This window comes from Haliotis rufescens, unplaced genomic scaffold (assembly GCF_023055435.1).
Source record: "Haliotis rufescens isolate VD_foot unplaced genomic scaffold, xgHalRufe1.0.p SCAF_2, whole genome shotgun sequence".
NCBI lineage: Eukaryota > Metazoa > Mollusca > Gastropoda > Lepetellida > Haliotidae > Haliotis > Haliotis rufescens.
This window is the reverse complement of record NW_025963890.1, coordinates 40196991-40210598: the sequence shown is the minus strand read 5'-3', so window position 1 is coordinate 40210598 and position 13608 is coordinate 40196991. Positions and strand designations below refer to the sequence as shown.

The following is a 13608-nucleotide window of genomic DNA, read 5'->3' as shown; positions in this document are numbered from 1 at the left end:
CCACTTGTCACCAGCTCGTGGTATAAAACCTGAAGTGGGACGCATAAAACCCCATGTACCCCGAGTGATCCTGCTACAATAATGTGCAGTATCGCGCATCCTACCACGACATGACTGTTGAGATGCAGAGTGTATTGAAACACTGTGTATGGTCACAGCAACCCGTGATTGTTGCCTGGTGTGGTTGCTACGTTCCATCACGCAGTCACACATTCCTGAAAGACTCTAGGGACTCGTGAGCCGTACATTGCAAATATATACAACAAACTTAGGTGTATAAATATTGTAACCATTAAACACTGTCATATATACATATATACATGTAATCATGAAACCCCACATACATACCTGTATGTGTGGTTTTTTTTTGTGTGTACGTGTGTGTGTGATCATAAAACACTCATACGTACATACGAATATGTGTATGTGTATGTGTGTGTGATCATAAAACACTTATAAATACATATGAATATGTGTGTGTGTGTGTGTGTGTGTGTTTGTGTCTGTGCATTTAACCACAAAACACATACCAATATATATATGTGTGTGTGTGTTTATAATCATAAAACAATGTCATTAATAACATGAAATACCAATGTGTCTGTGTGTGTGTGAATCATACACTCATACATACCAAAATGATTGTGTCTGTCTGCATTTAATCATACATACATACTCACACACACACACACACACACACACACACACACACACACACACACACACACACACACACCTACCTATGTGTGTGTTTGCATTTAATCATACTCATACACACATACATAGCAGTGTGTGTGTGTGTGTGAGAGAGAGAGAGAGAGAGAGAGAGAGAGAGAGAGAGAGAGAGAGAGAGATATCATAAAACACTGTCATTTATAAATGAGCTTGTGTGTGTGTGTACCATAACAATAATATGATGTACTCTATATACATTCTTATTGAAACCATTGTGCTACATATACAACATCACCACAGAACACTGTAATACAAACACATATACATTATCATCTTTAACAATGCTGAGACTGGTAATGGTCCAGTCTCACAAGATACCAGAGGTTATTGAGCAACACAGAAATACTCTGAGACATCAGAACTGAGCTCATGTAGGCATTGTTGGCACTCATGGTATATTCTGATAAAGACTGCGCCATGGTCATTGAACAAAGTAATCTCAGTTATATGATTGTCATATGTTAAAGTATAGGAGAAGCCACACTACTCGTATACCTAAGATAGCACTAAGATCATGTTAGGAAACAGCGCCTGGGTCATTAATGTGCTGTGAACAGAATATAACATATGTTTTGGAGCTTTGCCTGAAAACATATTGTGTATTCAAAAAATCTAACCCTACCATTTTTCGTCAGATCAATGAAGATCTATATCTCTATTGGTCTCTGTTGTCTATCAGATCATAGAATATATATAGCTATTGGTCTCTGTTGTCTATCAGATCATAGAATATATATAGCTATTGGTCTCTGTTGTCTATCAGATCATAGAATATATATAGCTATTGGTCTCTGTTGTCTATCAGATCATAAAATAATTATTTCTATTGGTCGCTGTTGACTATCGGATCATAGAATTGTTATCTCTATTGGTCTCTGTTGTTTATCGGATCAAGGATTAATTGTCCCTATTTTTTCCATTATCTATTGGATCATAAAATAATTATCGCTATTATTCTCCAGTGGCTATTGGATCATAGATTAATTATTTCTATTGGTCTCTGCTGTCTATTGGATCATAGATTAATTATCTCTATTATTCTCCACTGTCTATCAGATCATAAAATAATTATCTCTACTGGTCAACATTGTCTGACAGATCACAGAATACATGTATATATGTGTCAATTGTCTCTTCATTATCTGCCAAATCAGAGCTTTTTTTGTTGATGTTCTGATTGTTGTCCAACTGCTGAGTAAATACATATATATATATGTACAATCAATGTAATAATGTTCACACATGTTACAATATTCACGAGTGAGTTTCCTTCTTCCTTGTCTTTATTGAGCAGTCCACAAGAGTCAGGGGTATGACTCGTCAAGGTCAATCGGTACACAATGACACAACACATCCACACTGCCATTCAGCAGCCACATGAAGAATATTTCAGTCACCGAGATGTCTTCTGAGAAGTGAGACGTAAGAGTTTATACATAATACGTGTCGTTGTGGTTGATAAGGACATGATGAATGTGTAATATTATGATGATATCCAGTGACTCACTGACTATTGACTGATTATACACTGAATGAGATTGATGCAGTTGGCCTACATTATGGATATCACAAGCTTATGTGATATCACAAAGTCACTATTGATATCCTTATAATTATGGGGATAGCTTCACACATTGATATCACAATTTGATACCATGGTCATTGTGGGTATCATTATCATGGGTATCACACTGTTGATATTATTAGTCAAAACAGATATCCAAGGTCACATGGATATTATTGGAGTGGACGTCAGCCATAACACACCACTTTGGGATCTGTGAATCTCAAATTATTAGCAATCAATTTGATGATGGAAATCTCAACCAACCTGAGTCAGTGTCCGAGTTACTACACAGGTAAATTACTGACGACACCATGAGATACAACACTGGATGGTCACCATAGAGGCAAGAAACTGTGGAGGTAGTACCAAGAAGAACCAAGAAGTCACAATATATATTTCCAAATTTGATCACTTGAAGAAAATCACTGTTGATATTCCATATGAAGATCAGAAGTAGCTTGCTGAAAAGTAAGTTATTTTCAAAAGTGTTTGGAGATCCTTTCCATTTGTCGAGTGCGCCATCTCCATCTCCATCTCCATCACCGTCTCCATCACCATCTCCAATCGCCGTCTCCATCTCTGTCTCCATCACCGTCCCCATCACAGTCTCCATCACCGCCTCCATCGCCGTCCCTATCACCGTCTCCATCATCGTTTCCATCAACGCCTCCATCACCGTCTCCATCTCAATCTCCATCACACCATTCAAGATTCTGCATCATGGTGACTCAGTCAAGCAGGTGTTTAACTGCTGGTCCTATGGTCCAAGGCCAACAGAAATACCAGTCACATCTTATTTCATGTCCTGAGTGCCATTGTACAAAGCAATCTTAGCGCAAATGTGATCGTAACTCCCATACCTTAACATAGACTTATGACAGTCACAGCGCTAAGGTTGTTTTCAACAACGGCACCCTGTTGAGTTACCGGATGTAGTCAATACTTCCAAACATGTGTCTCACATAGTTTACTGAAACTATACTCTGATCTTGCATTCCTTAGATTGTAAGGAGGGCCAGATCTCTTCAAGATCCTGATCAGTCCTGTCACATATTTATCTCACCGCATCTTTTCTAACCCTGCAGCTGTGTCCACCCGAATCCTCACACATCTCCATAGTCTCTCTCCATCTGGACCTTGAAGTCTTCAAACAATGTGTGTATATGGAAGAAGGAGGGTCTTGTCACTGGGTCGTACTTCCAACACTGTTGCATGATCAAATAGTACGGGTCGATCTGCTCAGGAAGCCAGTGTTCCTGTGGCTTCGGAAGGCGGTATCCTCTCTGAATCTCATCCACAGCTTCTGACGGTCTCATACCTGATCAACAGAGTTATTGGAGTGTAGGTCACAGCTGAGTATAGATCAATACAGTTCCTGCATATCTCTACAGGTGGGTTAGTGAATCAGTGAGTCGTAAAATCATCAGTAAATTGATTTTGAAGATGCAAAGGTAGATTTGAACTTGGTTGGTTTCTATGGTGTTTGTATTTACAATTTAAAAAAATGATTTTTCTTCAAAATCAACATTTTTGTGATAGTTTTTTGATAAAATTGTGTGGCTTTTTAAAATGGAAATCTTAATAGGTCACCCAAGCCTTTGTCACTGCATATTAAGTAATTTATTTTCCTTTGACCCCCCTCTTACTACCAAAAAAATAAAAAAACACGGATATTTCTTTTTCATGAGATATACTTGATTCATCATAGAAGAAAATTATAAAGAACTTGAAACTTCCATAAAGATTAAAATGTTACTACTTCTTGAGAACTTTTTTTTTAAATTATTATAAAGATTCTTCTGACCAAAGCCAATATCTTTATTCATGAAATAAAGTTAAAAGTGTTTAAGTTCATTTTTATTGCCCAAAAGCTCCATCATTGATGAATATAATCAATCTTTTAATTCTTCATAAAGTTATCTGAACAGCTTGCCATGTCCGTGTTAATCCTGTCTCAATGAGTTTTAAGCTTGCCATGTCTTTATTCAGCCTGTCTCAATGAGTTTTAAGCTTGCCATGTCTTTATTCAGCCGGTCTCAATGAGTTTTAAGCTTGCCATGTCTTTATTCAGCTGGTCTCAATGTGTTTTAAGCTTGCCATGTCTTTATTCAGCCTGTCTCAATGTGTTTTAAGCTTGCCATGTCTTTATTCAGCCGGTCTCAATGAGTTTTAAGCTTGCCATGTCTTTATTCAGCTGGTCTCAATGTGTTTTAAGCTTGCCATGTCTTTATTAAGCCGGTCTCAATAACACACAAGTGCGTATTATACACAAATAAATAAGTCTTGTGTATATTGATCAATCGGAAGGGGTGCTAATTGGGATTGTTCACTAGCCAATATATTAGCAAATATCACCGTGGGTGCTTATTAGAGCGGGGCGCTTATTACGTCGAATACAGAATTTAATTTATTACACCTTTCTTAGTTAAGGGTCAGTGGCTCTGTAAACAAATATGGTCTAAACATATGACCTAATTAGTTGCTTTTATAGCCAGTATGCAAACCTCTGTCACTTTACTGACTATACTATATCTATACACCACACAATAATATAAGCAGGTATTTCTGTTGAACTTTACATTGACTTGATTCATCCTAAAAATGAAATATTCAGGACTTCCCTTGTAAGTGACCCAACACAGTGAATTCCCTACCTGCATACGGTTCCTTTCCTGATGTTGCAATCTCATACATGAGGATACCAAAGGACCACACGTCCGACTTGATGCTGAACTTGCTGTACAACACTCCCTCAGGGGCAGTCCACTTGATCGGGAACCGCGTACCTACATGCAGAAATACAACATACAGACTCATACAAATAGCACATACAGATTCATACAAATCTAGGAAAGGTCATGTCCTGGCCAGCAAATCAAGACAGTAAAATCAGAGAAGTTGGGGACAGGGGCTCAGTTGCACAGGGGCACAGGGGCTCAAAGGCACAGGGGCACAGGGGCATTGGCACAGGGGCACAAAGGCACAGGAGCACAGGGGCTCAAAGGCACAGGGGCACAAAGGCACAGGAGCACAGGGGCATGGGCACAGGGGCACAAAGGTACAGGAGCACAGGGGCTCAGAAGCACAGGGGCATGGGCACAGGGGCTCAGGGGCACTAAGGCACAGGAGCACAGGGGCTCAGAAGCACAGGGGCATGGGCACAGGGGCACAGGGGCTCAAAGGCACAGGGGCAGGGGCACAGGAGCACAGGGGCATGGGCACAGGGGCACAGGGGCACAAAGGCACAGGAGCACAGGGGCTCAGAAGCACAGGGGCATGGGCACAGGGGCATGGCGACAGGGGCTCAGAAGCACAGGGGCATGGGCACAGGGGCACAAAGGCACAGGAGCACAGGGGCATGGGCACAGGGGCACAAAGGTACAGGAGCACAGGGGCTCAGAAGCACAGGGGCATGAGCACAGGGGCTCAGGGGCACTAAGGCACAGGAGCACAGGGGCTCAGAAGCACAGGGGCATGGGCACAGGGGCACAGGGGCATGGGCACAGGAGCATGGGCACAGGAGCACAGGGGCTCAGAAGCACAGGGGCATGAGCACAGGGGCTCAGGGGCACTAAGGCACAGGAGCTCAGAGGCTCAGGGGCATGGGCACAGGAGCACAAGGGCATGGGCACAGGGGCACAAAGGCACAGGAGCACAGGGGCTCAGGGCTTCAGGGGCATGGGCACAGGCGTTGTGTGGAAGCTAAGTTCCACTGAAAAATAGCGGTTAGCAAGGAGGGGCACCTTAATTGCCAACCTTCCAACCGTGTCAGTTGCAACTAATCATGGTTGAAGACAAATGTGTTACACATTGAAAGGACTGAACACCTACCTCCAGCTACATACTGTCCATCATCAACAACCCTGGCCAGTCCGAAGTCAGCGACCTTCACATCGTAATGTTCCCCGACCAGGATGTTGCCAGCACGGAGGTCACGATGGATGAAGTTGCGAGATTCAAGATACGCCATTCCTTCTGCTATCTGTGTGCGGGAAGTCGACATAGTTAAATAGCAAACGAAAAAGACCCTGACATATGTTCTAGGTCGACATACCAAGAGAAAGGATGTAATATCGTTAAAAAATCGAAACGTTGTCAGGATTTAAATAAAAATATTTTCAATAAAAAAATGTTATTATTATTTTTACTTTTTTCAGTCGTTTCATCTGTATCAACAAGAAAATAAGTTTTCAGATTTGTATATTAAATGTTAATGAAATTGTCATGACAACAACAGTTACCTACCTGCCGAGTCATATTAAGCATCATGGTATGTTCGAGCTTCGTACGCCTGTCTCGCCGAAGGAAGTCCAGTAGGGATCCATTGGCCATGTACTCCGTGATGAGCAGCACAGGTTCACAGTTCGTACACACAGCCAGAAGCTGCACCAGGCGGACGTGACGTAACTTGTTCATTGTCCTCGCCTCACGGATGAATTCTTTCACAGTCATTCTCCCAGGTTTCAGCATCTTAATGGCAATATCAAGTTTCCCTCGGAGCTTTCCTGAAATAATAACAATCAACATTAATCACCATCATCATCACCATCATCATCAATCATCAAGCACCATCATCATAATCAATCATCATCATCATCACTCATCATCATCAATCATCATCATCATCATCAATCACCATCATTATCATCATCATCAATAATCTTCATCATCATCCTGACCGTCACCATCAACACTATGAGCATCTCACATTGCAGAGTATCAATAAAATACAATCAACCAAGTCACTGAGCACAACCAACTGGGAAATCTCTGAGTGAGGCCTGCAAAAATACGGTCTTCCCACCTAAGCTGACATGCTGGAATACTGAGCAAACCAGCATTTGACCCTACTCACTCACTCACTCACTCACTCCCTTTACGACAGTAAAGAGCCTCATGACAGTAATACCTTTCCACACTTCCCCGAAGTATCCTGCCCCCAGCTTCTCTGTCTTGCGGATGTTCTCCCGGCTCACCTCCATACTGCGGAGATGGGTGACGGGGGCCGTGCGGGGACAGGGCTCACTGAGTCGACACACCAGGCCGTCTTCCTTCTCTGCCAACACAGAGGTACAAGCCCATGTCACACTCCAATTGCCATGCATTGCATATTTCATTCAGCCCAGGTTTAGGCTCTGGTTCAATGAGTGTTTGTCATTTTCTAGTACAATTCTACTGATATATTGTCCAACCAATACACATAATACAACAGTGCCGCTCAAGTTGCACATATTTACACAGACACCAGAGATTTTGGGACAGTGAAGATTTCCGATTGCATGAATTGTTCTTTTAATACACAGATGAGTTATGCCTGGGATGTATGTGGCTGAACTGTAAGAGAGACTAGGTACTTCTATAATGGGACAAAGAGAAACAGTTGCTAGAAACAATAGGGGCCATCTTCAAGTCTCTCATTGTTCTCATGGGTAGATCTTGTCTAAAGAATCCATGTGATAATATCAGTAGGAGCCTAGATATAAAGTAATGTGGAACAAAAAGTAACGATGTAAGCTGCCAAAATCTACCCCCCTTCAGATTATACCCTGGGGTAGATTCTGGAAGGACCCAGAAACTATCCACGTATACTTTGAAAGGGGGGTATACTTTCAGACTTTACACCGGTATTCAGAAGGTTTGACTTCACATTCTGTTATTTTTTTAGTTTAATGACTCAGGCAAGTTCTCAAGTCTGTTGTACAACATAATTGTGGTATCAGGGATTTTTTAACAAGTCAGTGTTTGTGATAGGAGTCTATGTTCATTCCCTTTCTGAAAAAAACCCAATCATGTTGGCATGTTTTGTCGTATTGACCATTGAGTAAGTTTAGAATCCATGATGGCTGCCAAGATGGCCACAAGATTATGTTTATGTCAATCTCATTCAAATCAGATTTAAATTCTCGTTGCCGCTAAACAAAGATCTGAGGACATCCCATTACAGGTCACGTCAGAACAACCTTGAGCGAATTTTGACTGACCAATGGAAGGACTGACAAGAAGTCGACTTTAGCCAATCAGAAGGCAGATTTCTCATGCTTTACGGCACTAATTTCAAATTGGTGACTTAGCTTCGAAACATATTTTGACAAATTCTCGATTAAAAATTTGAAACCTGAACAAAAGAACATTCTGGAATGGCTAATAGATGGTCTAGATTGTATGGATTTAGTCGTTAAACCCGTAACTATCGTTTGGAATAACCCGTGTTAAAGTTTTCAAGATTGCATGATTAGAAATCACATTCCGACTGTCACTTTCATGATCTGGTGAGCGACGCTCTGATTGGTCGGATGAAAGGTCGTTCTGACGCGACCCGTAATGGCATGTCCTCAGATAATTGTTTAGCGGTAGCGAGAACTAAGATCTGATTTTAATGAGATTGATGTTTATGTTTTCTGTACTGTAACTCAGCTCACAGCTCCAACTCCTAAAAAGCTTCTGTTCCACTTGAACATTCTTAGCATCAAAGATCAAAGACGAAGTAGATGACACTCACTCTGATAATGTTCCACAAGCGAGATGACATCAGGGAACAGTTTCCTAACTCCAATGTACACTTGTCCATCAGCGGACTTGCGTATCTTGTAATGGCGGATGGATGGTGTTCTACCATCTGGTTCCAGACACCTCACAGACAGTGCATAGGAATTTTTGTCTGAAAATATATGATACTTATGTTCAAATGAAATTGCTGTTAAAAGACATCATGGTACTATGAATTCATCAACATCCATCCTTGCTGTGTGGTAGAAAAATCATCAACGAGATGTCAAGCATGAATTCACTAACTCACTCAATCATATGAACGACATGGTAGCCAAGTGGTTGTGGAGCCTTCACTCACCACCTTGAAGGCTGAGACAGGTTCAATTCTCCACGTGGGCTGATGCATGAAGCCAATTTCTGATGTGCCCCGCCATGATTGATCATAGGCAACCGATCAAGGGATACAGATCTGCATAGCTAATTGCAGCTTCTTAGAAGACTGGGCCATGACTGCAGCAATATTCCTATAATGTGTGACCAATTCCAGGGTGGTGGGGTAGCCTAGTGGGTAAAGTGTTAGCTCATCACGCCGAAGACCAAGTTCGATTCCCAACATGGGTGCAATGTGTGAAGCCAATTTTCTGATTTCCCCTGCTGTGATATTGCTGGAATAACGTTAAGAGCAGTATAATCACACTCACTCACCCACTCAACCACTACCCTTTGGGTTGGGAAGGTAGTATATTTGTCTCACCTGCGGAAGCCCTGATGAGAAAGCTGCCTGTCATCACACCCTCCCTCTTCAGCCACGCCTCCCCGTCATGCCGACTACAGTCGAACCACCAGCTGAAAAACATCATCAATACTTGAAACATGGCAGACAGGACAGCATCTAGGTGGGTACAGTCACACTATGATGAACAGTGAAGCCTCATTAGTAAGGACTCCCTGCATTCAGAATTATCTTGCTGGAAACATATATACAGCCTACACAAAGGAACATCACCCCTTGATTTGATAATCCAGACATTTGTGAATCTGGACATTTTGCACAGCGAACACAACATCCTGATTAACAAGGTCCATCTCCACTAAGATTTGGATTAGGCAGGGTAAGCACTACAACAAGGGGGCTGGATACACAACACAAAACAAGGACACTTGACATTGGGAGCCATATTCCAATATTAAAGAAGACCTGTAATGTATTCATAATGATTTCAAACTTAAACATCGAAACTTAACATTAACCATTTCGAGTTATGTCCCTTCTACCTTCTATGTCCCTCCTAATGACCAATCAGATTCCATCTCTTATATCACTTGCATTTGCTTCAAACAAAATGGCGTCACACAGTCGAGATGATCTGATCGATAATCAAAATCTATATCGTGATAAAACGGGTATTACTTCATGAAGTGCATCAAATCACGTGGGCACCTTGATTAAAAACATGAAAAGTTTGGAAAATATCTGTTGATGCCGAGTTGGCAGTACACATGCTTTGCAAATCCTGCAATCCACTGAAATCTGCAAGACAGTTTACGAACTGGATGTCAATTTCGTTACTTAATATTGATAGGATTGCATAGACTCCTTAGTCCAGCCAAAATATAACTCCATAATACCAGCCTAATTGGGCAAGGTGTGGAAACTGGACTTTTACAGTCAGTTAACTCCCTTGACTCAGGAAGATGACCCTGGTTAACCCTAGCAGAGATTTATGGATGTCATCTATGTAATGACTCCACACCTGATACATTTGCAAGGAGTTTGTTAAAAGCAATAAGGTGACAAACAGTCAGACGGAAAATAAAAATATATCTAAGCCGACAATTAACGGTGGGGATAAACGTATCAATAAACGTATTTGTTTGCAGAGAATACACACAAAGGGCCTGGCTGCATATAGGGCTAAAAACGTTCATCAGAATAGATCACAATATGGAGAGATCTACACTTATACCACTATAGGGTACGTTATGTCCACTGTTTTGGCAGGTTGTTATTTTTCATAACGACCTGCTCATGCAACACATCAAGGTCGGACAATTTGATTCGTAAGAACGGGAAGCAAGCCTCAGCTCGCGGTTTTGCATCATCGTGCAAGGGCAGCGTCTTCATGGTCCACGTGGCCCACTCAGCGCCTCAAGCATCTGAAGTCCACAACGACCTTGAAGAGGGCGCGAATCTATACACAATACACAGGATGCACTGCAAAGACTACCAAAAACCCTGATTGAATAACTTCATTGGAGCAGCTTACTATTCTTAGTTGCTGATACAGCACTTTGGGGAATGGCTGATGACATTAAATAGTGTCATTAGTCATTTATGAGTGCAAATTCAAATTTGATAAACCACTTTTGAATAACTGCATGTGATATGAAAAAATACCAATTCAGAAGTCGTGATCTAACAGTCTGAAACAGGAAACATTTCCTTAAAGGGTATCACATTGTGTGGTCTGAATACATTAATGTTGTATGCATGTCACTGTCAGTCTAACTGTTAGATTCACAATATCCTGCCTTCCTTCATGCAGCAGGAAGAACACCTCGCAGCTGGGGGTACAAATCATGTGTTTTACTAGATGGTATATCACATTGTAGTAGAGAGTACTTCTGTATATATTGATCGTGTTTTATTAATTAGCTGTTTTACTTTAATATGTTGTCAATAATGTTATGTTGTATATTTCTGTTGATCAGGTATACAAAAGGAGACATAGAGAATCTCACCAGAGTGTCTCTTGATATCAAATATATCAACACGAGTTGATAAAAGTGGGAAAACTCCGAGGCAGAGCCATAAGTGATGTCATTTGATTGTGACGTCATGGTAACCAGTGACGTCACAATGGTCTGCAAAGCATTGTGATGCAATTTTATTGCAGCGATATCTACAGTGTAGATATCGCTTGATCTCATCCAAGCGATATCTCCTGTGGGAGCCAGTTTTGGATGATGCAATAACTTAATTACCAGACACAAATTGCTAAATGAAAATTTTTCACCCCTATTTTTCGAAATCAAGCTGCATCCACGCTTGGTATGCATCTACAGTGGGCAAATGATGAGTGTCCAAACTCTTGGAAGCTTGAGGAACTTAATATTATGCCATGACATCAGCACGTGTTTGCAAGAAGGCTGTTTGAATATAATGACTAAAAGTTTTTTGCACAAATTTAATGTCTCATATAATATTGATTTAAGCATTATGGTGAAAATTAAGGATTGAAACCGTTAATCATTGATCCCTTAATTTAACCATTCAATCAATTGACTAGGCTACAACAACCATCACTTCCACTATTACCAAGAGGTTTAATATATTTTGGCATTTTGGCCTGTTAGAATGGAGACTCCAATTTCAAATTAACATCCTCAAGTATGGATTTGATTAAATTCAATAGAAATTTAAGTTTGTTAAACCTCTACATTGAAAACAGGTTATGTTTATCTTGAAGTAAAAAAATAGTAGTCTGTGCCAAAGCCATTTGAGACCATTAGACCGACTTGGCTAAAAGCATCATTTTCAGGAGAATGTATATCAATTTATATAGTGCCAAATTCCAGCTTGGGTCTGCTCAAAGGCACTAGACCAAACAGAATTTTACTAGACTGGGGCATCGGACTGTTGGCTAAATTCGCTGACTGCAGTGGTGGATGCACTTACTCCTGAGCCTGTGGGGAGTTATCATCCACCTTCACATAGTTGACAGGGATGTAGCCTCTCTTCCCATTGGTCAAGCTGCTGCATATCACCCAATCAGCTGTGTCGCTGTAAACAGAAATTATGCACATGTATTTCTCAAATTATGTCAAAATTTATTATAGTTCTCAGTGAATGTCAGTACATATGACCTTCATTTATACTACTATGTCCACACACTTCAAATCACAGTGATAGTGGTCAACTCAATCTCATCAAAATCAGATCTTAGTTCTAGCTATCGCTAAACAAAGATCTGAGGACATCCCATTACGGGTCACGTCAGAACGACCTTTCGCAAACTTTAACCGATCACTGAAACGACTAAGAAAAGAATGATGTGGAATGATAATTAAAATCTCACCCGAGTGTCTTTTGATATCAAATATATCAACACTCGTTGATAAAAGTGGCAAAAATCCTTGGCAAGCGTCGGAATTTTTCCACTTTTATCAACTCATGTTGATATATTTGATATCAAAAGACACTCGGGTGAGATTCTCTATATTATGCTACGACATCAGCACATGTATACAAGAGGGCTGTTTGAATATAATGACTACAGTGTTTCTGCACAAATTTAATGTCTCATTATTTGACTACAAACTACACTGACTGTGTTAAAGGAATGGAATGTTTGTTTGTACCAACCTGGCGTTAACCTTCCGGAGTCGGTCCCCTTTCACAAAGGACAAGTCATCATCGTTAATTGCCTCGAAGTCGTACATTGCCAGGAAGATAACAGGCTCTGTAATGAACAAATATGGCATACATGTCAGCTCATGGTGACCACAGGCTCATTCAAATCAGATCAGAGGCCACCTCCATAGAAACCTGAGCTAACTTTCCCCACCCAATCTTATGTGAAGGATACATGGGGTCTTGAGGTTCCGATGTCAGCTTTCTGAAAGGATTTGGCTTCATGTTTTTATCACCCTGTTTTGGAAATTGTGATTTGTACAAAAGGAAACCCCCATAGAAAACAATTAATCCTTCGGTGGTACTCTCCTTTGAGTGTAGGCACCATGGCGCTCAGTTTGCTTGCTAAAAAGATTGATAATTGGAATTATTGTTGATGTGAAGAAATATTAACGCTATCGAT

The 13608-nt window shown here is 40.9% G+C and overlaps 1 protein-coding gene across 5 annotated transcripts in view; it reads right to left on the bottom strand.

Moving 5' to 3' along the window:
* Window positions 1-1876: 1876 nt before the first annotated feature.
* Window positions 1877-13608, bottom strand: part of LOC124114473 (tyrosine-protein kinase STK-like) — a 43784-nt gene continuing 32052 nt past the window's right edge. For all 5 annotated transcript variants that reach the window (XM_046475047.2, XM_046475042.2, XM_046475045.2 and 2 more), the window contains 9 exons: window positions 13158-13254; window positions 12471-12575; window positions 9546-9637; window positions 8802-8960; window positions 7212-7358; window positions 6548-6807; window positions 6134-6284; window positions 4957-5088; window positions 1877-3620 (listed from right to left, as the gene is read on the bottom strand). In XM_046475047.2, the coding sequence (XP_046331003.2) occupies window positions 3406-3620; window positions 4957-5088; window positions 6134-6284; window positions 6548-6807; window positions 7212-7358; window positions 8802-8960; window positions 9546-9637; window positions 12471-12575; window positions 13158-13254 (1358 nt within the window). In that variant the 3' untranslated portion in view covers window positions 1877-3405. The remainder of the gene's footprint in view (window positions 3621-4956; window positions 5089-6133; window positions 6285-6547; window positions 6808-7211; window positions 7359-8801; window positions 8961-9545; window positions 9638-12470; window positions 12576-13157; window positions 13255-13608) is intronic.